The sequence below is a fragment of the Excalfactoria chinensis genome, chromosome 21, assembly GCF_039878825.1.
Source record: "Excalfactoria chinensis isolate bCotChi1 chromosome 21, bCotChi1.hap2, whole genome shotgun sequence".
In the NCBI taxonomy this organism is placed as follows: domain Eukaryota; kingdom Metazoa; phylum Chordata; class Aves; order Galliformes; family Phasianidae; genus Excalfactoria; species Excalfactoria chinensis.
This window is the reverse complement of record NC_092845.1, coordinates 3,439,914-3,465,866: the sequence shown is the minus strand read 5'-3', so window position 1 is coordinate 3,465,866 and position 25,953 is coordinate 3,439,914. Positions and strand designations below refer to the sequence as shown.

Below are 25,953 nucleotides of genomic sequence, written 5' to 3'. Positions count from 1 at the left end.
GCATGTTTCAGTGGATGAATAACAGGCTACGGTGTCTCATGCCCAGTATGTCATATGGAAATGAAGACGGGCAGCTATTCAATGTTAGGCTATTGTTGATCTAAGGGCTTCTAAAGCTATATTGTGAACAGCACTTGGCAAGGCTCTTTGATTGGAGCCAGGCACTTCAAAGTGTTACGTCCTGGCTCTAAAATGTACCTTAAAGAAGAGATGTGATATGGAAAAACGTGGGAGAAGACATTAGTCTGGGAGATTGTCATCTCCGTGCTGTCACACATCTGTCACAGATACCTTATGGAGTGCTTCATAAACTTGAAAAATAAAGCTATCTTTACGAAAGGAACTCAGCAACATTTCACATTGTCCTCTGACGTATCTTGACATTGTTTTCTCCCAGTACTAATGGCAGTGCATTGCTTTCTCAGGGCACTACTGTGCACTCGCAGGGCAGGCGCATGTTACAGGGCCTTGTCTGGCTGGGTTCTACTGCAGTGGAGGCTCTTCTAGTCCAACACCCACAGATGGTCTTCTGGGGGATGTGTGCCCAAAGGGAACTTATTGCCCTATGGGCACTGCCCTCCCACAGCCATGTCCTCCTGGCTATTATAGCAACTCGACTGGGAGTACTGGGATTGAGGACTGCCTTCTGTGTGATGCAGGTACAGTACTGAGGGAAAGGACTAAGGAGATTCCAGCCAAAAACCAGCATTTCTAAGGCTCCTGTGAAACTTTGTGATTCTGGAGTGGGTGATTGCATCTATTTTCTTGGGGAGCGATATGAAGTAAAACATAGGATGAAATCTGCCACTTATCCCTTTATGTTTTCCTGTCTGTCTTGTCTGCCTGACGCCATTATGGTGCTTTTGTGGTCCCTCCTTCAGGGTATTTCTGCAGTGGGACTGGACTTTTATCTCCATCTGGATTATGTGAAGGTGGATTCTACTGCAGTGGAGGAGCCATTTCTCCTAAACCTCCCAGGGTAAGTTGTTCTTGTGACATAAACATGGCATCTGAACTGAACACCGTTAGATCACTGTATTTCTTTTGCCCTGGCTCAAACTGTAAGTTAGTGTGTTATCTGCTGTATTAGGTGCATCTGATGTATTGATAGTGAGAAGGGCTAGCAGTGGCAAAATACACCTGGCCAAAAACATCTCTATATTTGCATATTGCTGCTGCAAAGCAGGGCAGAATGGCATATTGCATAAGGCCCTCTGTGTTCGTGAACTGTATAGGAAGATTTACTATAACAGTTGTGTTGTTCTTCAAAGATAACAGCGAGTGGAGGACCGTGTCCACCTGGACATTACTGTGTAGCAGGGAGCAGCAGAGCCCAGCCTTGCCCTGCAGGGAGTTACAGCCCGTCCTGGAGTATGGTGCAGTGTTTGGAGTGCCCAGAAGGGTTTTATTGTGAAACTGCTTCCACAAACTACACGGATTGCCCTACAGGTGGGTCTGATGGTACTTACTTACACATTATGGGAACTTACAAGGATTAGCAGATGCTTTTAGAGCAGCTGGGAGTAGATTCAACATTGGACTGCATTACAGATCTCCTCTGCTGGACCTTGGTCAAAGCACTTAAACCTCTTTGTGATTCAGTTCCCTTGTCTGAGTAGACAGAGACTACGGAGACTTTTATAACATACTTCAAGGCCGTAATCAAAAAGCAGCTGCTGTTAAAAGCATTTACTAATCCTCAGCTCTGATCAGCTTCGTTTCATGCTGCTGATGTGACAAAGACGTCATCCCGTTGTGACAAATTGCAGGACGGGCCCACTGCCATAGCTTGGCTCCAACCTTCCTCGGGAACAGATGAGGAGAATTCTTTGTGTACAGGCTGGGAGGTTCTTGTTTCTAAAACCTGCCTCTTCTCCCCTAGGTCACTATTGCCCCAGGAGTACCAAATTTGCCACTCAGTATCCTTGTCCTCCTGGAACGTATAGTGATGCTTTAAATATCAGGGATGCTTCCAAGTGCCAGCTGTGTCCTCCTGGAAGGGTTTGTTCCAAGCCAGGCCTAACAAGACCAGATGGTCTCTGCATGCCTGGATGGTTTTGTCCACCTGGATCCATGTCAAGCAAGCCAGTGTTTCCTGGAAACCACTCAGGTATGATAAAGTGTAGTAATGATTATTACTGTAGCAGTGGTAGTGTGGAGGCACCTGGAGGACTCAGATGGCTTGATTCCCTTGCTGCTTTCTTTGAGTGCTCTAGTGCTGTTCTTAGTTCTTTAGGTAAGATAGACCCCTTGCATTTTTTCTCAGTGCTATCAGTTCCATCAGGTCCCTGTGAGGCTGGCACAGGAGGCTCCATGCTGCCAAACCCCATGGATGGAGCAGTGGGGAACATTTGTCCTCAAGGCCACTTCTGTCCTGCAGGGAGTTCTTCTCCATCTCCCTGTTCCCAAGGTAGGCTTGACAGCAGCTGCTGCATGCCATCATTTCTCTTACCAGCATTAAGTGAGTTGCTGAGCTCATCTGAGTCTGTGCCATTGTTTTGCAGCCCCTTGTTATTTTGCACTGAAGCGTGCCTTTATGTTCCCCAAGGGGCAGCTGCTGTCAGCATGAAATCTTAGCTGCTAATCTGCTGCCGTTGTATTGGAAGCATCAGTCCTAAATTCAGACAGTAATTGCACAACTGCCTCTAGAGCCTCAGTCTGTGGCTTACACGCTGCTGTGCAGCTGTCGGGAGGATTCTCTTTGCTGAGACTTCCTGAAGGAAAGGTCGCACAGCAGTAGTGAGCTGAGCACGTGTAATAGTCAATGCTGCAATCAGTGCATGAAACATTGGCAGTTCCATCTGAATATGAACAAAATCTTTATCTTAAATCTTTCTGTTCTAGATTTGTGCTGATGGTGCTTCCAGTGACATTGGTCATGAGCAGGGCAATTATAAGTATTCCTTCTTTATTTCCCTCTAGATTATTTATGTCCCCTGGGTCACTATTGCCCCACTGGCAGTCCTGAGCCCATACCCTGCCCTTCTGGAAAATACCAGGACCAGGCTGGTAAAAGCCAGTGTGAAATGTGCCCAGCAGGAATGTAAGTGAAATGGATTTGCTGCTTCATTTTGATTCTTTGCTTGCCTATTCATGTGTGTGTTTCTATCTGCCTTAGGCAGCTGCACTGTGTGCTGTTTCCTTTGATACACATGGCTGAGTTTTTTCTTCCTGTTTTTGTATTACCTTTCCCTTTATTATGGTGTTTTCTGCATTGCAACCTGTGTTACAGAGGATCCATCCTAGTCGGTGAATCTGCTGGGAAAGACAGAATGTTCCTGACGGATTCCATCTCAGTTCTCTGTATCATTTCAAGTAATTTGCTTTCCTTTTCTTGTCATCTCAGACTGTCGCTGTTGTGCAGGGAGTGTTTCTCAGTCCCTTAGAACAAAGGGAGAGCGTGGACTGGGGCAGTACTTGGATTTCATTTTCTAGGTTCTGTGCCCAAGACCATCCATCCAGTCTCCATAACAACTCACGTGGAGTGATCGAACCAAGGGTCTGTCCAGCAGGATATTACTGCCTCCCGGGCACAAAAGCTGGTAATCAGTACCCGTGCCCAGCAGGGACTTACAGTAACAAAACTGGACTGAGAAACCCTAGAGAGTGCTTGCCTTGTCCTGGGGGCACATTTTGTGCCAGTGCAGGTAAGGACCATGTGTGGGTTAAATACATTTTAAGGCCGTGTTATATCTAGATTAAAGTTCCACTGATGCATCAAGTTTTTCTGTGTGTGATTCATATGACTTTTAAGGAGTGTCTGCAGTGATCTCTGGGACCTATTGAGTAATAATTGTTGGTGGTCATTACATCTCTGTGAATCTATCTTTTGCAAGGTTAAAGAGGTGGATTAAGGTGGATATTTTGGGTAAGATTATTGAACCAAAAGCCAAGTTGCTCAGGCTCTAGGAGTTACTTGTCACTGGTTTTCTCTTAGTGGAGAAATGGGTGCACAGTCTTGGTCAGCATCTTCTGTAAGGTGATCTAGAATGTTCAGGCCTTTAGCTATCTGGTAGTCAGCTGTGTGGGAAAGTGTGGAGCCTGCAGATGTAGCTTTTAGATAACGAATGTAACCACAAGTCAGTAGATGCTGAATTCATTGTGCTGACAAGGCTTGTCTGCCTTGTTTAGTCCGGAAGCTGTGAATTATGTAACACACTAACTTATTTGACTTTGTGTTCCTTCTCTTTAGGACTCGTTTCCCCGAGTGGTCCTTGTCTGCCTGGGTATTACTGCACTTTAAAGGCACATGTACCCAATCCTGCCAATGATGCCACTGGTGGACTTTGCCCAGCAGGCCATTACTGCCCAGCAGGCAGCAACGAGCCACAGCCGTGTCCCTCTGGCACGTTTTTGCCTCAGTCTGGGATGGCTAACCATAATGCCTGCTTGCCCTGCCCGGGAGGGAAGTTCTGCCAAGGAGAGGGCTTGATGAGTGTTTCTGGTGTGTATTGGCTGAACAGAACATCCTTTATTTGGGTAATTCTAATGTTTGCTGGGTGCTCAACCCTAATGCAGAAGCTTTTCTTTCTTGTAGGATCATGCTCTGCTGGCTATTTTTGTGATGGTGAATCCACACGGCCGGACCATAAGCAGTGTCCCCCTGGCTTTTACTGTCCCGAAGGCTCTGAATCCCCTGTTCCTTGCATCCCTGGTCACTTCAATTCTGAGAGAGGAAAGTGGCAGCCAGCAGACTGTCAGCTCTGCCCAGCTGGATATTTCTGCAGTGGTGAGTGCTGACATTTGAGAACTGGGGTTTGCACAATGTAAAGTGGGGCAAGGTAGGTACATTCTACAGCTTTATTCCTTACAGCGTGTCCTTAGACAGAGGAACCAACTTCCAAAAGTACAATTGCACGTGGAAGTCCACATTTCCCCCATGCATGTAATCCAGAATTGCCTTTCCTTTGTGCTAAGATGTTCTTTGTCTGAGGCTGAACTTTAGAGAACACGTTCTTTCTGATATTGGTGACAGGTGAATGATGAAGGGAGTTGTGCTTTCAGGAGATAAGGGGTTTCTTTTGTCTTTGATCTGAGAGAGGAAAGGCTTTTGCTTTCCTTGTTGCAGGACTGGGCAAAATCACTTCCAGAGGAGCATGTTCTGCAGGGTACTGCTGCCTGCCTGCCCAGGCTTCAGCTATTCCCATTCCCCATCACTGCCCATGAGGCTGCTGCTGTCCCACAGGATCTGCTTTTCTTATGCCCTGTGAGAATGGGACCTACCAGTCATGGGAGGGGAGGGACTTAGGGACTCTGCCCAGGCTAACAAAAGCAGGGCTGTGAACCGTGATTAAAAATGGATTTTGTGTCACTGGGAGCTGAGTCTCACTGAGATTTAGCAGGACAAAAAGGATTTTGAATGCCATATCTTCCTTATTTCAGTTAAGGTTCTACTAAGTGGATAGGACTAGACAAACAGAAGCATCAGTATCTGCCAAGAGTGGAAGCCAAAACAGGGTTTTAAGGCTACAAAGTTGCTGGAAAAATAAGCAGAAGCCAAATCTTTCTCCTCTTTGGGGCAAAGAAACTTAATGCCCAGAACAACACAAGGGAGCTATTCCTGTCTAGCAGCTCGTGCATGCTACAAGAAATACAGCTGCATGGACACGATTCTGTTCCCTGGATGGGACTACTTGAATAAAACTTCAGACAGCTCCTTTGTAGACATCTGTACATGAGCTGTTTTTTTGTCCTCCTTCTGTAGTCAGTGGCAAGAGGCGCTTCAAGGGTGCAATTTATCTCATTTTAGTTGTCTGCCTTAGGATGAGATGAATTGCAGTTGAAGCACAGCTCCTCTAGAAGTCCTGTTTCTATCCAGTTACTGCAGCGTGAATCTGAACAACTGCATCAGAAGTCCACGCAATGAATCCCACGTCCTGGGTTTAACTTGAATATGTTGATGGAGAATGACATTGCTTGTCGTGTCTTGTAATGTTTCCTGAGCAAGATGCTACTTTTTGTATCCTAGGTTCTGGAGCACATACTCCTGAGCTGTGCCCTGCTGGGTACTTCTGTCTGCCAGGTACCAACTTCAGTACAGAACATCCATGTCCAAAGGGTACCTTTGGCCCCAGGACTGGTGCCACCAGCGACTCTGACTGTGAGCCCTGCCCAGCAGGTAAGCAGGGACTTGGAACAATAAAAACCTGAGGGCATACATGGAAAGGTTTAGGAAAACATGACTTCCCTCTCAGCTTATTGATTCCTTCAGCAAACTTCTGTGCCAGCCATTTCAATAAGGTCACTTTTCTGTTTGTTTTAGGCATGTATTGCTCAGCACCGGGTCTTTCTCAGCCCTCTGGATTTTGCTATTCAGGTTATCATTGTGCCAAGGGAGCCATCAGCCCAACCCCTTTCAAACACAGGGTGAGTGAGCACTGGCAAACAGCACAGTAAACCATGTATCCTGAGGACAAGGACTGGGACTCTCACAGTGTCATGGCTTCTGGTGTCGTGTTTTCCAAGTCTCACTGCTTTGCACAGCATTGCTCTTTCCCACTTCTGCTGCCCTTGGTAGCTGCTCAGGTGGACTGACATGCTGCTCTTAATGTCTGAATGGCTAACAGGTGATGGCCAGATGTCTGTTTCTGGAGGTATCACTGGAGTGTGCCTGTCTCAGCTCTCTTCCATACAATGAGTGCAGTGACTGGGTAGCTGTGGTTCAGCAACCAGCACTTGCAGTGCCCTTTTTGTGCCAGCTGTGGTTTGCATTTAGTTTCAGTAGCAGAAAACTGGAAGGATTCAGCCTGCACGTACCCTTTCCAGAACCTGTCTCTGTAGTATTTTGGGCCAAATCTTGTTTCAATAACATTTTTCCTCTTTTTTTGTTTATTTTTTCTCACGCAGGTAGAATTTCCTGGCCCTGTGCTGCCTGGTAATGACATCTGTCCTGCAGGACACTTCTGCCCCAATGGAACCAAGAATCCCATGCCCTGCCCTCCTGGGTCCTTCTCTTCTGTCAGGGGCCTGCAGGCAGAAGAGCAGTGCCAGCCCTGCCCTGCTGGCCGATATTGCAGCAGGGCAGGATTGTTTGATCTGGCTCAGACATCGCTGTGTAATGCAGGGTGCGGTGAGACCGTCACTTGTTAGTGGGAAAATACAGCTGGCAGGATTGCTATGTAGGCTGGAGCAGAGGGGCGTCCAAACTAAACACTGGACCTGAATATATCTTGCCCAATCCCTTGTGTGCAAATATTTACAGTCAAAAATACCTAAACTGCAAAGAGTTTGCTCTGAGCCCTCTGGGTTACATGCTGCTATACAGCATCTGCTTGGTGGTCCTGGCATGTGTTTCAGAGCCATACATTTGCCTCACATTCTGCATCAGCCTTCTACATAGTCTTTTACTGCTTTTACTGTAGGTTTAATTAGTTACAAGCCCTTTATTTACTATAAACACGCTTGTTGCAAATTTGCATCCTTTTTTCCCTCTGTTTTCTGTCTGCTCCCACCAGGTGGTGCAATAAGCAGCAACAAGGAAGCAGTGCTGGCCTGCATCAGCCAAACAGCAAAGTGCTGTCAGCAGTATTTGCCCATCTCATGAGTGTGCCTTGTAACAAGAGGCCATGGGAGCTCAGTTCCTTTTAATCTGTGAAAGGAAAAGCTTAGAATCGATCTCACTAAGGTGCATGTAACAGGATTTAGTAGGAAAAGATTTCTGATAGCTAACAGCTCTTGAATATGCTGGAGCAAATCATAACTGCTGCTCGGTACAGCAGTCCTTGCTTCTGAGTAAACAAGTGCTGACAGGCAGCTTTGCTGTCCTTTTGCTTGATGCTGCTCCTTTAGCAGTCATTGCCTTAAGGACTGTGAACTGCTTCTTCTTTAGAAGCTGCATCCACGGGATGCATTGGGATCGTGGCTTTCAGTTCCTTCCTGCTTGGCTTTCAAAAAGGGTCGTATTTTTTTTGTTGTTATTTCCTCATCCTTGAGGGGAGTGGGTTTTTGTGCTTTGAAGTAAACAAGAAACTTCATTTTTACCAGAATCTTTCAGACAGCTTAGTTGGGAGATTGGGAAGAAGTGCTCCCCACATCTGTTGTTCCTGAACAGGGCTGTGGGCCTATGGTTCCAGCACAGAATTCTCTTCTTATAGGTATGTTTGTTTGGAAGGAAGCTCTGCTCCCTGCCCTTCTGATGGGGTTTATGGATACAGATGTCCTAGTGGCTTCTACTGTCCTGCTGGCACTGGGCTAGAACTGCCCTGTGAGCCTGGCACCTTCAGCCCTATGCCTGGAGCAAGTACTTGCCTCCCTTGCCCAGCTGGTATGGCCTGCAGCCATGCAGCCACTGCAGAGCCACTCAGCTGTCCCAGAGGTAAGCAATAATATATGCCACAAAACCCCTGACATGCAATCAGAAGTGTGTTGTGTGCCTGCACACCTCTTTCTATCTGACCATAGCAGTACAGGGTTGGGAATGGGATATTTGCAGTTGGATAGAGCAAGATCAACATTCCTGCTTTTCCGAGCAATGCCTCATTCATCTCTCACTATACAGGTTATTATTGTCCAGCTAGGACTGCTGCTCCCCTGCCATGCCCTGAGGGGACACTGAATGTCATGGAGGGGGCATTGGCTCCCACTGCTTGCAAGCTGTGTCCAGTGGGGAGGTACTGCAGAGGAGATGCTAATTGGGAACCTGATGGTGAGTTCAAGAGCTCTTCTTTCTGTCCATTTAAATGCTTCCCCAACCCTATTTTTTATTGTGCAGAATAGCTATTGCTCAACTAAAATGCAAAGGTTAGGCACACGAGCAGAAGAAAAGCAGAAGTCAGAATGTGTGAACAAGTTAGAGACTTAGGAATGGTTAAAAATAAATAAAAATACCAGATGAGGTCAGTGCATGTAACGAAGGGAGGTGATGGAGGCCTCTGATGGAGGAGGAGGAGGAGAAGCAAACCAAAGGTAAACTCTGCAGGATATCGGTAGAGCTATGAAATGGGCCCAGGATGGGATTCAGCTTCTCACCTACTTCTGAGGTTTTCAGGACATGCTTCAGTCCTTTTCAATGACCATTTCATTACTCTCTCTCTTCTCCCATGGCAGGTCTGTGTTCAGCTGGGTACTACTGTGAAGGAGGAGCCACTGATGCAGTTCCACGTGGGACACCGGCATTCCCACTCAATGGGCCCTGCCCACTTGGACATTATTGTCCAGAAGGCACTCCTTTCCCAGTTGCCTGCCCAGTTGGGACCCTGAACAACAGCACAGGTGAGTGTGAGTTCACCAACAGGTTTCTCTTGTAGCCCACAGCAGTGGGGGGTCTTGGATACTCGTGGTCAAGGTGATGGGTTTTCCTTTGGTCACTGAAAGATAATTGTACACTCAGCCAAGGCTGGGCCATGTCTATGTGTTATCAGTGCAAGTAGATGCTTACACCACTGTGACTGACCTAGGGGATGCTTCCATGTTTTCTGTCACTGACTTGGAGTTCTGTTTTTGTTTTCAGGTGGTACCTCTGCAGAGAGCTGTGTGCCGTGCTATCCGGGGTGTTTCTGTGCTAGCACTGGTTTGAGTTCTCCAACAGGACCTTGTACTGAGGGATTTTACTGCCCAGCAAACTTCAGCTCCTTCAGCCCCACAGCATTTCTCTGCCCTAAGGTACTGCTCAGTGACATCAGGGCAGTAAAAGAGATGAGCGTCTGGGCAGGCGTTTTCCTCTGTGATAAAGCCTCCTACAGGCCTGTTTGAAATGGTGATGATATCCACAGGGAACGTTGCTTTGGTAATGCTAGTATTCACCACTTACACAGACCTGAAGTTTATTGCAGTATGCATGGAATCTTCCTTTATCATTGCCAGGGTCACTTCTGCCCGTCAGGAGCAGCCCACCCAACACCATGCCCTGCTGGGGAATACCAGCCAGCCAGGGGCTCTGCATCCTGTATTCCATGCCAGAGAGGATTCTACTGCCAGGAAATGGTGGCTGGAGACCCCAAGAGCTGCCCACCACATACATACTGTCCTACAGGTATGCTGAGACTGGCACACCTGCTATGCCAAGGTCTCAAACCTTGTGTGCCATATTGTCGTGCCAGAGTCGTACAGACCCAATGTCAGCCCTGTAGGCCAGGGAATGAGGAACTGACAACAAACCTTGCATTGTGCTGCTTTGCTTCTTGGGAGGTGATTGTTACTCTGATATGGTTGTAGGGTCATGTCAGATCATAAGGTCTTCCTAGGATGCTTTATTTTGTGTCTTTTCCCTGTCAGGCACTCAGTTTCCTCAGACATGTCCTGAAGGCACCTTTACTCTTCCAAATATGACTGGCCTCTGGAATGAGAAGCAATGCCTGCCTTGCTTACCTGGTCACTACTGCAGGTAATGACCATTTGTTTCTGATGGTTTTTTCCTCAGCTTCCTAAGCAGCTCAATATCCTTGTTTAGTGCTGATCAGTCAACACTGAACTCCTTTCTCTCTCTGCTCCAGGCATGGACGGCTAGTGGGGAAATGTGCTGCTGGATACTTCTGCCTTGCTGGGAGCTCCCAGCCTACTCCACAGGGCCCTGGCTTTTCCTGGCGCTTTCTGTCTGGATGCCAATGGGGTCAGGCATGTGCTGGGCTGTGTCCTGCAGGTGAGGATGTTTGGAAGTGTCATCACAGTATGTAGAGAGTTGCTTCTAACCAAGTAGAGAACATCTGTGATCTTGCATAATATATTATGATACCCGCTTAGAGGTTGTCATGTTCATTGGCATTGTCTTCTTTTACATCTTTTGACTGAAGAAATTTGCTCAATGAAATATGCCACCACAGATTTGAGGTGGCAGGCTTCTGGTCCAGAAATGTCTGAAGGCTGTTGATTTGGTTGTTGAATCCCAACAGCTGTGTGGATGTTAATCCTACAACAGGTGATGCTTCTTGAATCATCTTTTCTTTTCCCCACTAGAAGGCTTCTCTGTTTTACTTTCATCCCTTCCCCATCTATTTCTGCAGGTTTCTACTGCCTGGAGGGCTCTGAATTACCTATACCATGTCCTGCCAATACTATTAGGGATGTTCCAGGGGCTGGGCAGAAGGAAGACTGTCTGCCCTGTCCACCAGGCCACTGGTGCAAAGCAGGTTGGAGTCTGGGATAACAGTGAGGGGAGGCAATGAGAGTTTCTTTGCATGTATCCCTGACTCTGTTCAGACTAACTTTGGTATCAGACACTGCACTGTGGATCAGCCCTTGCTGTGGGATGTGATGTGATTCTGGAGTCAAAGCGAGTCTCCAAACAGCTCTGTGTTCCTCCTGCCAGAAGAGGGAGGTTTGAGCTGTCTTTGCTTCTTGAATTGTGGTTGCAGATCATACTCTTAGATGCAGTGGTTTAGGAGGGACCCAGGTAGGGTGCAGAAAAAAGGGGTTGCAATCACAGTGAAGAGGTGGCTCCTTAAAGCTGGATTTTCTGTTTGTTAGGAGACTCGGAGGCCACTCCGTGTCCCTCAGGGCACTATTGCTTTGGAAGTAATGGCAGTGACCAAGACAGTCTGTTGGCACCTCAGAAATGCCCTCCCCATACTTACCGCAAGCTCCCAGGAGCTCAGAGCCTGACGGATTGCCAGCCATGTCCTCCGGGCTATCACTGCCCTCTATCAGGTGAGCACCTGGTGAAATCAAATGCTTTCCCACCGCTGGAGTTGATTACAAAACTCCCTGAGATGATGTAGGAAGGGAGGGGTAACATTCATAGTGTGCTTAGGGCTCTTCTCTAAAACCCCTTCTGGCCTTTCAGCCTCCCTTTTCTTCTCTTCCTAACAGGTCTAACCAGTTTTGAGGATTATCCATGCCCATTGGGATACTGGTGTCCTGGTACAGGGGATGCTTTCTTTTGTCCACCTGGTACTTCCAGGGTACAGCCTGGTGCAAAATCATTGGAAGAGTGTGATCCCTGCTCAGCTGGCTACTATTGCCCAGACCCAGCACAGACAGGGCTACCTAACACCCAAGGAGTACCTTGTGAGCCTGGCTATGAGTGCCCAGCAGGTGACAAAATCATGCTCTTTTATTTTATTTCCAGCTGTTTAAGCCCAGACAAGTGAAGAGTGCACAGCATGCAGAGCCGTGGCACATAGCAGTGATTGGAGCCCAATTCTTGCTGCTGCCCTTGGTGGAAATGGCTACTGGCAGAGTGGCTTTAGAAGTAGATTTAGTAACCTGAAGCTTTCTCCTGGCTTTTGGCCTTTGAATTCCCATCTCCTCTTTCTCTGGCCTCCCTTCTTGTTAGTTGGGTGGGATTCCTAAAGGAGGTGATTTGGGCTTGGAAAAGGAGATATCCTTTATCATGCAGGGCTTAGGCATTCAGGTGTGTTAGCATTTCTTGCTTAACAGCAAATTGGTTCTTTAAGTCCTTTTGTGAGCAATAGGAAAAGTGAAGTTTTTATGGACAGTAACCTTTTTTTTTCACCAGGTTCAGTCAATCCAAAGCCTTGCAGGCCTGGCTCATACTGCAGTGCTCTCACAGCTGTGCCTGCTATGTGCCCTGCTGGGTATTACTGTCCCGAAGGCTCATCAACATACAATAGCCCTGAGCAGCTGTGAGTACTTAGCATGGCTGGTGGAGCCAGTTGATTCCAGAAGTCAGAACATCTTCAGAGGTGGCTCTTCCCTGTTTTGCCTTCCAGATGTGTGTTCCCCTATTACTGTCCCCCAGGCAGTGCCCACCCGCTGCCCTGTGAAGGAGGATACATGGCCCTCAGCTCACCTGGGCCAAGAGATTCCTTTGAGAAGTTCTGCAGGATCTGTGATGCAGGCAGTTATCATAACGACTCTTTCATCTCTGCTCCCTGTCAGCCCTGCCCAGCAGGCTTCATCTGCCCACAAGGTAAATGTGGTTGCTGTGTTGTGCAAGAAATAACTTCAATGGTAACCAGTAAGTTCTGTGTGGGCAAAGCTCTCTATGGTTTTAAAGCCCCGATGTGGGTTGTCATGTTGGTTGGTGGAGCATTTCTTCTGGTAGGTTGTTAGAAATGAGAGAAATACGTCAGAGATGGTTTGGATCTTGTTGTCCTTTCTCTCAGGGGATGACTTTGAAGGCCCCCGCAAGCACTGTTTCCTCTGATTTTGTGACTCAGCTGTAAGACCATGAGTTAATGTGTTGGAGTGTGAATGTAGGTGTTCAAACCTTGCTGTGTGACAGCCAGTGTTGCATGGATCCTGCTGGGTTAGGAGGTAGGAGGAATCTGTTTACAAGCATTTGAAAGTCTTCACTCATTGAGCTCCTCTGTAAAGTGCAGTTATGTGTGATCTGGTGCTGTAAAGCACGGGGAAGAGATCGTGGCTATTCACTTGAACCACTGGATTTGTCCAGTCAAATAACTGGGAGAAATGGATTTAAATGTTTATATATGAATAGGTTAATTTGGAAAACATTGATTGTTAGTTAATTTTACATATCCATATGTATGTGTTTATGTTTATTGCATGTACATCTACAAAGGTGTATGTGTATGATTGGAACAAATAAGTGACTTTCTGCCTGTCAGAACACTTGCTCTGATCCATAAGCAGTGTCTGAGTCAGCCCCACCACCTTCTCTAGGCAGTGAGACTTACCACAAGAAGCCTTGTCCCATTGGCTATTACTGCCCTCCCCTGGCATCTGCCCCTCTTCCCTGCCCCCCGGGGACCCATGGGAGCAACAGCTTGGCCAAGCATATAGAGGATTGTCAGGCCTGTCCTGCTGGCACCTTCAATCACCTTCCTGCTCAGGCTGCCTGCTTTCCCTGTGGCAGCTCCTCTTCATCACAGCCAGGTGAGTTGCTGTTTTTAAGTGAGCACTCAGCATTAGAACTGCTCCTTTATTGTGAGCACAGGTTTTGCCAGCTATATTCCCTACCTTGATTTCTACTCCAAATCCATCCTTCTCTCAGGTGCTATCAGCTGTACCTGCCATGGACTGAACCGGGCTTTCCAGCACTCAGATGCCTCCTGTATCTGCCAGGCAGGTTATGTTTACTATGATGAGCGAGGCAAGGAAAACTCTGACAGCAACAGCAACCAGGACTGCCGACCTCAGGTAAACCTTGGCTTCACAATGAAGTTGTTGCATGATATATGGGTAAGAGAGTAGGTCAGTGCTTTGGGCACTGCTTCAGCATCCATGAGCAATCACAGCTCAGATCACTGAACTGCTGCAGACACAAAGTGCTCTGGCTGCTTTGTTCGATAACCAGGACCATTCCTTGTGGTATAATGTCACTTGGCTCCTTTCATGGAATATTACAAGGCTAAATTCAGTAAGAGCCAGAGGCAAAAGATATTTCTATGCAAAGACAATGGGAAGCAGCTAAAGCATCTCAGATGACTGATGCAGGAATTTAAGCCTCTATATTTTCAATGTGGGATTCTTCATTGGGGGCTGGTTGAGGAATTTGGATGGGAAACGAACTTGTCCTGATCTTTTCCAGTGCTTTTCAAGTTGTCACTTAGTGGCCCCTTGTTGCATTGCCATTATGTTGTGTGTCAGTGATAAGTGGGGAACTTCAGGGGTGCTGCTTCTCTGCTGAAACACTTGTGTGACACGGATTGGATATGGTTGTTTTCCAGGTGGATGAGCTCTGTGCTCCTGGAGAGGTCCGTTTAGCATCTACACGCCGGTGTGTTTTTCCTGAGCAATATGACTGCTCTCCATCTTGTGGGCCTGCGGGTGGAGAGGTTAATGCAGAGCTGGGCATGTAAGTCTCAGCGGCCTCTCATTAAGGAATGCTTCACAATTAGTTCTGACTGGTTAAGTTGCTGATCCCACGAGGTCATTTCAGGGTAGGACTTTGGGAGGTGCTTTTGAGAAACTTTCCATTGCTGGAGCTGCTCTGTGTGGAAATACTGTAATGTGGTCCTTAGGCTAAGGAAGGAGCATTGAAAAGCAGTACTGGATGAGCTGGACTGTGAGTTTGGTCCACCCTATTTACTATGAATATAGAGTAGCCCATTCATTGTATGGATTGCAAATAAGATTGAGGCTAGCTTGACCCTCAACATGTTGTAGCTGTTTATTCATGTAAGTAATCAGGAGCTTCTGTTTGCTGTGCAGATGTCACTGCAAGCAGTACATCTCTGCTGAGGAGCTCTGTGACCAAATGTGTTTGCTGAGAGCCCCACGGATCTCCTTGGGATTTGGCATCAAGAGGGAGCTGCTGCTGAGGATGGATGAGGGAGTCAGGGTATGTGTGGATGAGGGGACTGCTCTCTCACTAGGTGAGCCTGTAGAGAACCCCTATAGATTGCACTGCGATTTTGTAGCTGATGTTGCAGAAGCATACAAAGCTATGAGCAGAGAGAAAGAAGGGAGTCCTACCACATCTCATAACCCAGAGTACTGATCAGGTGGGAGATGGGCCTCATTAGTGTTGTACAGCAGATGATAAGGTTGGTTACAAAGCAGGCTTTGAGTCTAGGGTTGCTTGTACGAGTGATCAGTGTTTTCTTCTGCTTTTAATAGGAAGTGACAAATGTTCTGGGCCCGGATGAACACATACAGAAGAGCCAGAGGGTGCATTTGGCTCTGTTTAATCCCAGTGGAGTGCTAGGTTTCGTTGTCTCCAGCGTGGATGTCTTGGATGCATTTCTCTCAGGTAAGGCTTGACAACACCTTGGGATGAGCCTAATTCCCAGCCAGGCTAAGCTGTCCACTTCCTTTCAAGTCATCACAACAAGCGGGCAGCAGGTTGGCACAAAGGGAATTCAGTGCCAGACAGCCCAAACTATTTCCAAAGTGGAGAGGGATCTCTTTCTTTCTGGGAGTAAACAACAGGGACCTTCACTGCTGCACAGTTTGCTCCTTGGGAAGAAGGTCAAATGAAGATGATTTTGGCCTTCCTAGGAGCTAAAAGAAAACTCCCTTCAGGGGTGAATCTGTCAGTTTGCGTGCACTAGCTCTTGATTCCAATTGTTCCCAATGCATGGGAATGTCATTTAGAATAGAACATTTTAGAATAGAACTTGGCCTTGTGAGCTCAAATCACTTAGAGATACAAAATAAAACGTTCTGCATTGCCAAGGGTTAGGCGCTTTCACATGCTGTTCCTTTACTTACTGTGTTTTTCTGTTGCCCGTGGCAGGAGATTTTTCATCAGATCAGTTGGTGCAGAAAAGTCATCGAGTCCAGAGGGCTTTCTTCAAAGATACGCCCACCTTGCCCCTTGTCCCTAACCCAGTGGTATGTTTGGAAGCAGGAGACACAATCCTTTTCCAGCTTAGCATCAATTCTCACAGTGAGTGTTGTGTGGGTAAATAGATAGAAATAGCAAATGCTTTTTGCTGATATGTATATGTGTCCAGACGTGTTTGGAGCAATGACTGTGCATTTGGTAGTACTGCATGTACGAGCACATTCCTTCACCTCCCAGTCACCCTTGCCTTCAAGGGATTCATGATCTTTAGTCTGGCTTTGCCGGTGACTCATCAGATGTTCTTTACATTTTGGCTGGATTTCTATAGACTACATATAGAGTTCCTCTGTTAGAAGAGCAGTGTGTTTGTTGGGGAGTAATGCATCCTTCAAATAAACGAGTTGACACTGCAGGGGTCTGTAAAATGAATGCAATCTGAAGGCTGTCAGCTATCCTAACTGAAGTGGGTCAGAGTTGCTGACATTGTGCCAAACTGTTCCCAGATCGTGCATCCAGCCACTATCCTGTTTATCAGAAGCAACATCTTTATAACAGCAACCCTAGCTGGGATTATGGACCCTTCCGAAGGCTGGACCACCTCATCCAGGAGACTCAGCTCAACATCTCCTGGTAATACTTGGTGTGACTGATTGTGTGTGTATTAGGTGCAGAACTTGGGAGCAAGTCTTCCATAGAATCACCAGGTCCTTGGCAGTGAATGGCATGTGGAAATGCAGAAGTATGGTGTGTTCAAGTCCATGTGTTCAGCTGTCATCCCTGCTGTAAGATGAAGAGCACTTAGACCAATTGTGGTGCCTTCCTTCTCCCTTTTAGGTTTGCCCATGTTTTCCTACAGTCTGGGACATACGTATTCAGGGACAGGACCATTCAGGAGCACTTTCTGATTGTGACTGTGAATAAAGCAAATGTGGGCTGTGACCCCAGAGATGTGCCCTTCCAGCCTTCTTCTCTGTTCCAACTGGCCAGACATGGGATTTTAAAGCAACAGGAACTGAACTTAGCTCCTAACTGGGCTTCCATCATAGGTACAGCCAAAATGCTGTGATATCTTGAACTCTGATGCTTAGCCACAGCCTTTGTTGTACCTGCTTGGATTTGTTTCAACCAGCATTTATTTAGAAATACCATCAAACCACTGTCTTTGTCATTTTGAATCCATTTCCCCTGTGGTGTTTCCCTTCCCAAAGGTCGCTGCTCTCTAGCCAAGAACCTGCTTGTGTAGGAGCCAAAGCAGGGGAGAAGGAGCAGTTACATTTCTACCCACACCCTGCTTGAAGAATTCAAGTAATTGAGAGCTTTGTTTCCCTTGGCATGAGTGCAGAAAGTGTATGTTTCCATGATAAACCAAACTGGAATTAAATGCATCATTTAAAAGTTCACTAAAGGCTAAACCACAAGGGCAGTTAAGGTCTTATTCCAAAGCCCTATCTCTCTGTATGTGCTCTGCCCCTGCCAATTTCTTGTCCTTCACACAGAGGGCAGCAAAACAGTAGAACTGATGTAATGATTTGCATGCATTCAGATGCATGCACTGAAACTGCTTTGTCTCTTTGCGCACATGCAGCAGATCAAGGAGGGAAGGAGCAGAAGCCCCTGTAATGAAGATGAAAGTTGTTAAATGTCTGGTTTCTGTGGGAAGGAGAGCACTGAGTAACAGTGTAAGGGGAAACCGTGCTGCTGATGTGCACTGCTTCCTGTGTTTCTCATGTCTTGCCATCCCTCTTGGCTTTCCTAGCGGTGCTCTTCATTCTGGGCTTCCTAATTGTGATGCTGACAACCCTGGCTATTGTGCTGCAGCCCACTGTCCCTGTCCTTAGTCCCCTGAGGAGCTGGAAGCCACGATGGAGGAGCCTAGGTGAGCCACACGTCCCACCAGAGTACGTCCTTCTTAAGGAAAGGTGAGCTGCCTTTGCATGGTGGGTAATCGGGAGTTTGGACCTTGATAGTGCAGTCATGTCCAATTACAGTTACTGCGTGATGCACCCAGTGCTGAACTCCATGCAAGCATTGCACAGATTCGGTTTCTAACTGTATGGAAAGTTCAGTGTTTCCCAGTAGTATTCCAGCTCTCTTCCAGCATAGCGTATGACAGCTCTGTTGTGTCTTCTGCTAAGGGTACTTCTGCTTGAACTGGGATAGCAGTCCTGCAGTGTCTGATTTTAGCGGAGTGAATCTGTATGTTAAACACAGAGATGATCTTCACCAACCTCTTTCATTGCCTCTAGCCTTCTCTACTATCAGATGCTTGGTCCTCGTGGTTCTGGAGGAGATGCTGCCTTTGGAGAAAAAGGAGCTGTGCATAATGAAGGTGAGGGGTTGTACCATCTCCAGCCTTTTCCTTTTGTCTTTTGTTACACTGGTATAATAACTTTGATACCAGCTTACCCAGAAACATGAGCACACGTGGTCACTTTAACTGCTTTGCAGTAGCATGCAGGCATCTACATACACAAATGTGCATGTATTTCTTTTGTAGATTCATTTAATCTCTTCATCTGAGGTCTGTAACCTCCTGTTATGGGGATGGATCAGTGTTTACTTGCCCTCCTACCATCAAGGGAAGAAAAGAAGAATCATTTAGAATACCAGTGTGTTTGCATGACTAGTGAAGAAAATTAAGATCCTTGAAGTAATTCCTTGGGTTATTCTGTTGCTAATTCTACTTAATTCTATTCTCTGAATGCATGTGACTCATGGGCCTGTTTAGCCTCCAAGGCATGACCTCATCTTGGGGATTTCTGGATGTTCACAGAGCAGAGCGCAACCAGAGCCCAGCAGATGGCACTATCTATTGGTGCTGAGTGCAGCTGGTGGATAAAGCACCACTTAAAGCTATAAATACAGTACAGAAGTAGCACCCTGACAGCTTACATGGGCAAGTTAGAGGTTGATAGTAACGCTGTGTCATCCTCCCTTTACTAAGGAATCAGACATCTTACACATCATGCCTCAACCCTATTGTGGTTCTTCACAGTACACAACAAGCTGTTGCCTCCTCTGGGACAGTCAGTGCCCCTTGGGAAGTGACTTAAAATGGATCTGTGTAGCCAGTGGTCAATCATGAGACTTACCTTGTGTTTCTGAAGGGTGCTGTGCAGTGAGAGACCTGGAGGATTTCAGTGTTCGAACTCTGTACGATAAGTTGGAAGATCAGAATTTGCACCTGGCGTCGCAGCTGGCAAAGCACAGGAGGGATGTGTTGGTGTTTTACAGTGGAATCAGCCAGCAGATTCAAGGTCTCATGGTCAGTGTGAAGAAAGAATTGTGGGGAAAAGGGGGTCTTGAAACTGAAGCTTGCAAGTGGCAGCTTATTGAATGATAGGTCTTGCTCCTTGCTGTGCCCTGTTGTTGCATAGGTTTATGCTGATCTCTGGTCTGGCATGAGAGGCAGAAAGTGAAATAAATGGATTTTGAGGTTTCTAAAGAACAATACTACTTTGTTATAAACAGGACATGGCGCGAGCACTGGATGCTAAAGGCCTGAAAGTCTTTGTCAGGCAAAGGATTTGTGGGCACAGATCTGCAGACAGCAGCCGGGCAGCAGTGAGCATTGAACAGTGTGAAAAACACTGCAGCAGCAGCTTCCATGCAGCAGGGCAAACAGGTAAGAGGAGCACTGTGCAGAGCAAGTGAGAAATGGGGGGTGAGGGAATGTTTAAAAACAGCTTTTTTTGTGTGTGTGTGCTCCTGTCTCTGTCCATTTGAATCGCTTGTTGGGTTCCATTAGGTGCACTGCAGCAAGAGGCAATGGAGTTGATGAAAGCCCTGGAAATCCTGCTTGGGAGAGCTCAGCATAAGAACATGAAACAAGAGGTGGAGCAGCAGGTCCATGGACAGGACATGGTGGCAGCTTTACCCTCACTACACAGTGAAAGTAAAGCAAAAGTAGTGGAAGGGCAGGTGAGCTACAGGTGTCTGCTGTCAGGCCATGCCTCACCTTTATGCTGTGTTTTTTCTACCTGCCCACTTCTTTAACTCTTAGACCTTCTTTATTTAGGATTATAAGCTGCCTGAGCAAGAGTTTTACTTGTTAATTTACCTGCAAAACTTAGATGGTGGCTGAGGAGAATTATCAATAGGGTTGTGATGCTTTGTGCATTGTTTGTATGTGTTGGGTTTTGAGTGTTTATTGGCTCTATCTTCAGGACCCCTCGGGCTCATCTGATTGCTTTGACGTTCAGGCAGCGCCCAAAGAACTTCCAAGCATTAGAGCAGCACCACATCCCTGTGTCAAGGGAAAAGCCCTGGCTGAAAGGTACAGTGGATCAACACATTACTGCCAGTGAACTAAAAGCATTCACTTTATGTACAGTAATTTACTTTGGACAGTGGATGTGTTACTGTTCTGGTTTGGGTGGGAACTCGTTGTTTCTGTCATAAGTTTGCTAGGATGCAGACTGCAGCAGCTCCCCTCTTCCTCAGACCTTGGTAAAATCTTTCACAGACTCAGAATTACTTGGAGGTACAGGATGAGACAGTTCACATTGCCATCCTGGATGTCTTTCTTAACAAGTGATCAAATCTGGGGGTGTTCTTCCTGCTAAGCCTTTCCATCTTCCCTTCCTTCCAGAAATTCCATCCTGTAATTCCTTTTGTGTTTCTCTCCCCATTAGGGCATCTAGACTGCAAAAGTACCAAAGCCTTCATCTGCAAGAGGGGGTCTTGGACAGGATGGGAAATCCACGGGAAAGTAACTTCAACAGGAATTCAGGCTCCCCTGCTGCTAAGGTCAGTCATTTATTTTTGCTATTTCTTCTCTGGCAATTGTCCATTGACAGCTTTAGAACACTCCCAGATGTTTAAAACCCTCTTTTAAGGATGCTCATTTAGTGAGGCATCTCCATGACTTGCTGTTGTGACATGACCTGTCTCCTTGGAGTTGACATGCCTATCTGCCTACCTTGAAGAGTGACCCCTACTGAAAGATGCTGCTGTCGTAGAATGTTTGTTGTTTTCCTGTGTTGTGTTCTCTCTAGCTGACAGCTACACAACTGGAGGAGAGGCTGGATGAACTAAATGAAGTGTTTGTTGAATTGACAGTCCAGGCCATGAGTCTGCAAGAAGATGGGGATCTGCTGGAGAAGGAGCTGAGAAAACAGGAGTCACTTGTGGTATGAGTTGTCTTCTGCTGTGTAGTCTTCCACCAGGGTGCTGTCAGCATGCACGGTGCAGCTCATCCCATGCTCTTGTATAGGCAGTGCATGGTGCTGGCTGTCAATTGAGCTTACACTCTGCTTTTGTTTTGACTTTCTGTAATAGACTGCAAGCAACAAAGAAGCGTGGGGAGCTCAGCAGTATTCAGAACTGTTGCATTCTTGGGCCACAAAAAGGGATGAAGCCTTGCTGCTGGAAATAGAGAGGAACTGCATTGCCCAGAGGATTGAAGAGATAGAAGCACAACTATTGGTTGCATCTTCAAAGTAAAGCAGCCAGCAGTTCAGATGTGTATGTAGTTAGAGATGCACGTGATCAGTTATGTTGTGGATAACTCATTTTTGTTGGGTTTTTTTAGTTGGTTGAAGTACATTCATGCTCAGCTATCAATAATGTTGTAGGCCTGAGTGATAAGCTGAGGTTCTTAACATTCCTCACTAATTGTAGAGTTTCTGTTGGTAAGTCAGTAAAGCAGAAATGATGTGAGGCCACTAATGGCCCACACTTAACTATATATTCTGTATGGCCTCTTTGACATCTGATATCAAATGTATTTGTGAGGATCTTTTAGGTATAGTTTAGAGCCTTATGTCTGAGCCTTACCAAGCAACTCCACAATACCATGCATGTTTTCAGTGTAATCTTCCTGACCTCAGTAAGGTTGGAATATACCCTCTCTATCATTGCTGTTTTTATGCTGAGGGGGCCTGGCTGTGAAGTGGGCTTTGCTTCAGAGGAATGAGGATCAGCTCCTGCTCCATCTTTCTGCACAGCATTCTTTAGCTTCAGGTGAAGTAGAACAACATGAAATTGCTTGACTGTGAGCCAATGCAATGCCTGGGCAAACCATGCAGGTAGGCTTCAGCCAGCTGTTTCCAACAACAAAGCCAGTTCTCTTTTCATTCTGCAGTACTTACTGAATTGCTTATGCGTGAAGAAGTTTGTGAACCTGCTCCTTCCTGGTTCCTAAACTCAAGTCTGTCCTTATTCATTCTGCCTTAGCAGAGTGTATTAATTAGAGGGTGAGACTTCGGTGCCAAGGAGCCCAGACAGAAGCCTTCAACTCTGGTTCTTTTGCCCTCACCTTATCAGTTTGCTGATTATGTGTTTTATGAGCTTGCTCCCAGAAGCAAAAGGTTTGTTTCGATTCCTTTGCAACCCCACCTTGGGAAAATTCAGTTATTTGCTGACATTTCGAAGGGACTTTGAGAAAATGAGATGCTGTCTCCATAATATCCACAGGAAAATATCTAGAGAGGTGGTGAAGTTACCTCTGTGTGTTGCAGTTTTAAAAGGCAGACTGGGAGGCATTAACAAATAAAATACGTTGATTTATTTTTTTTTTTCCATTGCAGCAGTTTTCTAATGGAAGTAATTTTCTGCTTTGGATTGAAACAAATATACGTGTGCAGAATTCTGCTGGAAGTTTTCTCTTTTCCACCACTGCGGTTATTCTTAACAAGTATGCTTCAGCTATAAGTAAACTGCTTTGGGCTTCAGAATGTGTTGGGTTTTTTTTTCCCCCCCATGAAATGAAAGAGTGTTAATGAAAAGTCCAGAGTCAAGTTAATCCCAGGTAGGAGTACGGACTGGGGGAGAACTCCTTGAGAGCAGAGTGAGGCACTGCTGCCCAGAGGGATGTGGGTGTCCCATCCTTGGAGGCACTCAGGTGGGATGGGGCCCTGGGCAGCCTGATCTGGTGGGGGCAACCAGCTTTGGCTGGGGGGTTGAAACTGGTCCCATCCAACCCAAGCCATTCTATGATTCAATGAAATACAAAGAGGAGTGACGTGGTCATGTATTTAATTCTTTCTTTGAAGTATTTACTGCTAATAGCTCTTTCTCCAGCCCTCTCTTGAAATCTGGAAGTCGAGCACTTTCTGGAGTAGCTGTGAAGTCCCCTCCGGTTTGGAAGGCTGCTCTTTCCCTCAGACTGCTGATAAGACTGACCGAGTCCAGGGTCACTTACTTTGGAAGAAAAAGGTATGATGAGATCCTTAAAAGATCTCTTCAGTTGATGACTTTGTGTGGCTCTGTGTTCTGAAATAAGGCCTTTTCAAGGTGGGTAGTCTTTAATGTATAGTCAGAATGGGGAATCTTTCTAAAACTAAAAAGAAAACAACAACAAAGGAGAAAAATTATTGTAAGTACTTCATTTTGAAGTTCTGGAGTTACACAGCTTAGAGTCTACCCTGGAAGCACCAGAATATCACTTGATCTTTTCTCATCAGCTTCTTTTTTGCTTCTCTCTGCAGTTAAATTGGGAATGTGGGAAGATTCAAAAGTGTCACCAAATACAGCAGGCAAGCAACCTTTGCTTTTGGAGGTTCCATCCACAGAAGGTAAGCCTCTGGCCTGAATGAGGGCTAATACTTTGGCTGTGCCACTGTTTCTGTCCATGAGCACGTTGTGTTTCTACTGCATGTGAAAGGAGCCATTAGCTGCAGGGCAACAGGAATCGAACTGTGGGTTCCCCTTCCAAACAAACCAGGAAACTATGATAGAGTCAAATTGAAGCTGTTGCTTGGCACTGAGTTTTTGGAGGGCAGCTGTATATTTGTTGGCTTATTTCTTGGTGAAGTGTCTAATTTGTGGGGATGTTCCCAGAAGCCTGAAATAGTAAATACCTCATCAGTGAGTCCATTGGAAGCTGGATACATACTTAATAGCTTTGCCTAGTGAAGCCTTAGTCTTTGCAGACATGGCTGTATGTTGAATTACAGGAATGGGCAGAAGGACAAACTGCAGCCCTGCTGCTTTCAGGACCAGTTTTGTAATGGATTCATCTTTTAAGGTAGCTGTTCTCTGTTGAAGCTAATGTGTCCTTAGTGCCCTCAACTTTTACCTGACCTCACTGGTAAATAACCTTTTTGCTTGTCAGTGAATCAGAGCTGCACGGAATGGACCTTGTCCCATCTGTAAAAGTTTCTAGTGACCCTGCTGATGTGCTGTGCTGAGCACTTGTTTATACAATGCAAATTTAGAAACATATTAAAACTTCATATCACACTGAAGATAAACCTGCAAAAGTCACAGATGAACCTTTCTCCTTCGAGGTTCCTCTTAAAAGGGCTGTAAAACCTAATCAGTGAGAATGTAACTTCCCTCTGTAAAGCACCCAGTGATACGCTGACCTTACAGTAAGTTCATGAACAATTTCAGAACTGCCACGCTTGCTTTTGTGTTAATTATTTTGTTGCTGAAAGTATTTCTGATGAAATGACCTCCAAAACGTGTGTTTGTAATGGTGGCCCCCACATGGGATGTACCAGGTTCCTTATGCGCTGATAACTGTATGCTGGAAATCACTGGTGTTCATGTGAGCTCTGTGTGATGGCCTTGGATATATTTAATCGTTGGTTTTCTTGGAACCCATATCTGCTATAAGGAACTGATGTTCACCCAGCAATTCAAGCACCTGTTCCCGTCTTTGGAAGAAAAAACCATCTCTTTCTTTAAAATCAAAGATCTGTGGTTATGGTCACACAGTGCTCCATCTGCTTCCAGTCCCCCACGCGTTATTTGTTCTGACTTACGTTAATGCTTTGTGCCCAGTGGGTTGCATTTCTTTTCTATAAGATGTGCAGAAGTTCCAAGGTGTGCTATGATGTTACAGGAAGGATCGCTGCAGGTCATGGTGCTGACTTGCTGTGGTGTTGATAGCAGTTGCCAAAGGTATTGAAGTGATGGAGCTGCAAAAGTGTATTCTGTTGGTACTAGGAAGGTATTAGAAGAGCTGTAAGAAGCTTGAACTGGGGAAGGAGAGGCTTGGTTTTCTTTTTATCTGTTCCTTACTGGCAGTATTGGAAGAGAAACCATAAAAAATACACTTCTATCTACCAAAACTAACAGGCATTAATTCCTATCTTCCTCCTCACCCATCTGTCAGTCAGTTAAGTTCTGAGAAATCAAAGCCTCAAAATAGCAGAGAGGATATGCTGTTCTCTATGAGAAACCTGCTGCAGCCCGTCACTCTTCCACCGAAGCAAACAACTTCATGTTCTGTAGTTCTAAAGCTGTACCGGGTGCACCCCTGTAGTGCTCTTGGAGAAATACCATAAGATTAGGAGAAAAGGCCCATTTCTTGGAGGAAAAAGTGCCAAACCAAACACAGATAAAATGAAGACTGTGGCATTTTAAAAGCTGTTGGTCTCCGGGTGCCCGGCTCTTACGAAGTTGCACTGAAGGGCCATTGCGTGTAGGGCTGATAGGTTGCTCTTTGTGAGTAGTGCCAGGGGAGATGCCAGCTGATCCCTGGGTTGTGCTGACAAAAACCTGAGTCTGCGTGCTGTCCAAATGAGGCCTCTTGTAATGCTGCCTATTGAGGCCGTGCACTTTTTGGTGGGTGTAAGAAACAGCATTTTCTAAAGCAGCTTGTCTGAAGTGCCCGGCTCATTGGGATCTGCAGGCTGAGCTTTGCTGCAGTGTCAGGAGGCGAGAATTAGCAGAGTCCTGAGTGCAGATCCCAGGCTAAAGAGCTTTGTAGGAAAGTGCCAGCTAATGAATGTGCTTACAGATGCTACCAGGGGAGAGATCAGAAGAAAGAGTGGATATTTGTGGGTGGGGTCTGTATTATGATACTTCTCAAGTTAGAAATGGGAGCAATAAGAAGATAGGGCCCTCTCTTTGTACTCCCGTGCAATTGGATTGACTTCACCTGCATGAAATGTCAGTGTGTTTATTTGCTG

General features: G+C 46.2%; 1 protein-coding gene and 1 long non-coding RNA gene across 2 annotated transcripts; both read left to right on the top strand.

Moving 5' to 3' along the window:
- The first annotated feature begins 502 nt into the window (after positions 1–502).
- LOC140261569 (uncharacterized) lies at positions 503–2,075 on the top strand. The gene is made up of 4 exons (XR_011905738.1): positions 503–659; positions 882–979; positions 1,272–1,449; positions 1,883–2,075. It is a non-coding gene; the product is annotated as an uncharacterized lncRNA (long non-coding RNA).
- Positions 2,076–3,492: 1,417 nt separating this feature from the next.
- On the top strand, positions 3,493–22,577 carry LOC140261353 (uncharacterized). Its single transcript, XM_072354660.1, has 35 exons — positions 3,493–3,647; positions 4,193–4,444; positions 4,538–4,729; positions 5,969–6,118; positions 6,263–6,366; positions 6,847–7,064; positions 8,094–8,314; positions 8,498–8,644; positions 9,046–9,210; positions 9,449–9,600; positions 9,802–9,970; positions 10,213–10,321; positions 10,431–10,576; positions 10,938–11,063; positions 11,401–11,580; positions 11,743–11,967; positions 12,392–12,518; positions 12,606–12,805; positions 13,522–13,734; positions 13,853–13,998; positions 14,529–14,656; positions 15,013–15,142; positions 15,421–15,553; positions 16,040–16,192; positions 16,594–16,720; positions 16,925–17,136; positions 17,847–18,009; positions 18,337–18,419; positions 19,198–19,355; positions 19,562–19,715; positions 19,839–20,011; positions 20,257–20,366; positions 20,725–20,839; positions 21,088–21,222; positions 21,371–22,577. The coding sequence occupies exons 2-35, from the start codon at positions 4,369–4,371 to the stop codon at positions 21,533–21,535; spliced, it is 5,205 nt and encodes a 1,734-aa protein (XP_072210761.1). The 5' UTR covers positions 3,493–3,647; positions 4,193–4,368; the 3' UTR covers positions 21,536–22,577.
- The last annotated feature ends 3,376 nt before the right edge of the window (positions 22,578–25,953 follow it).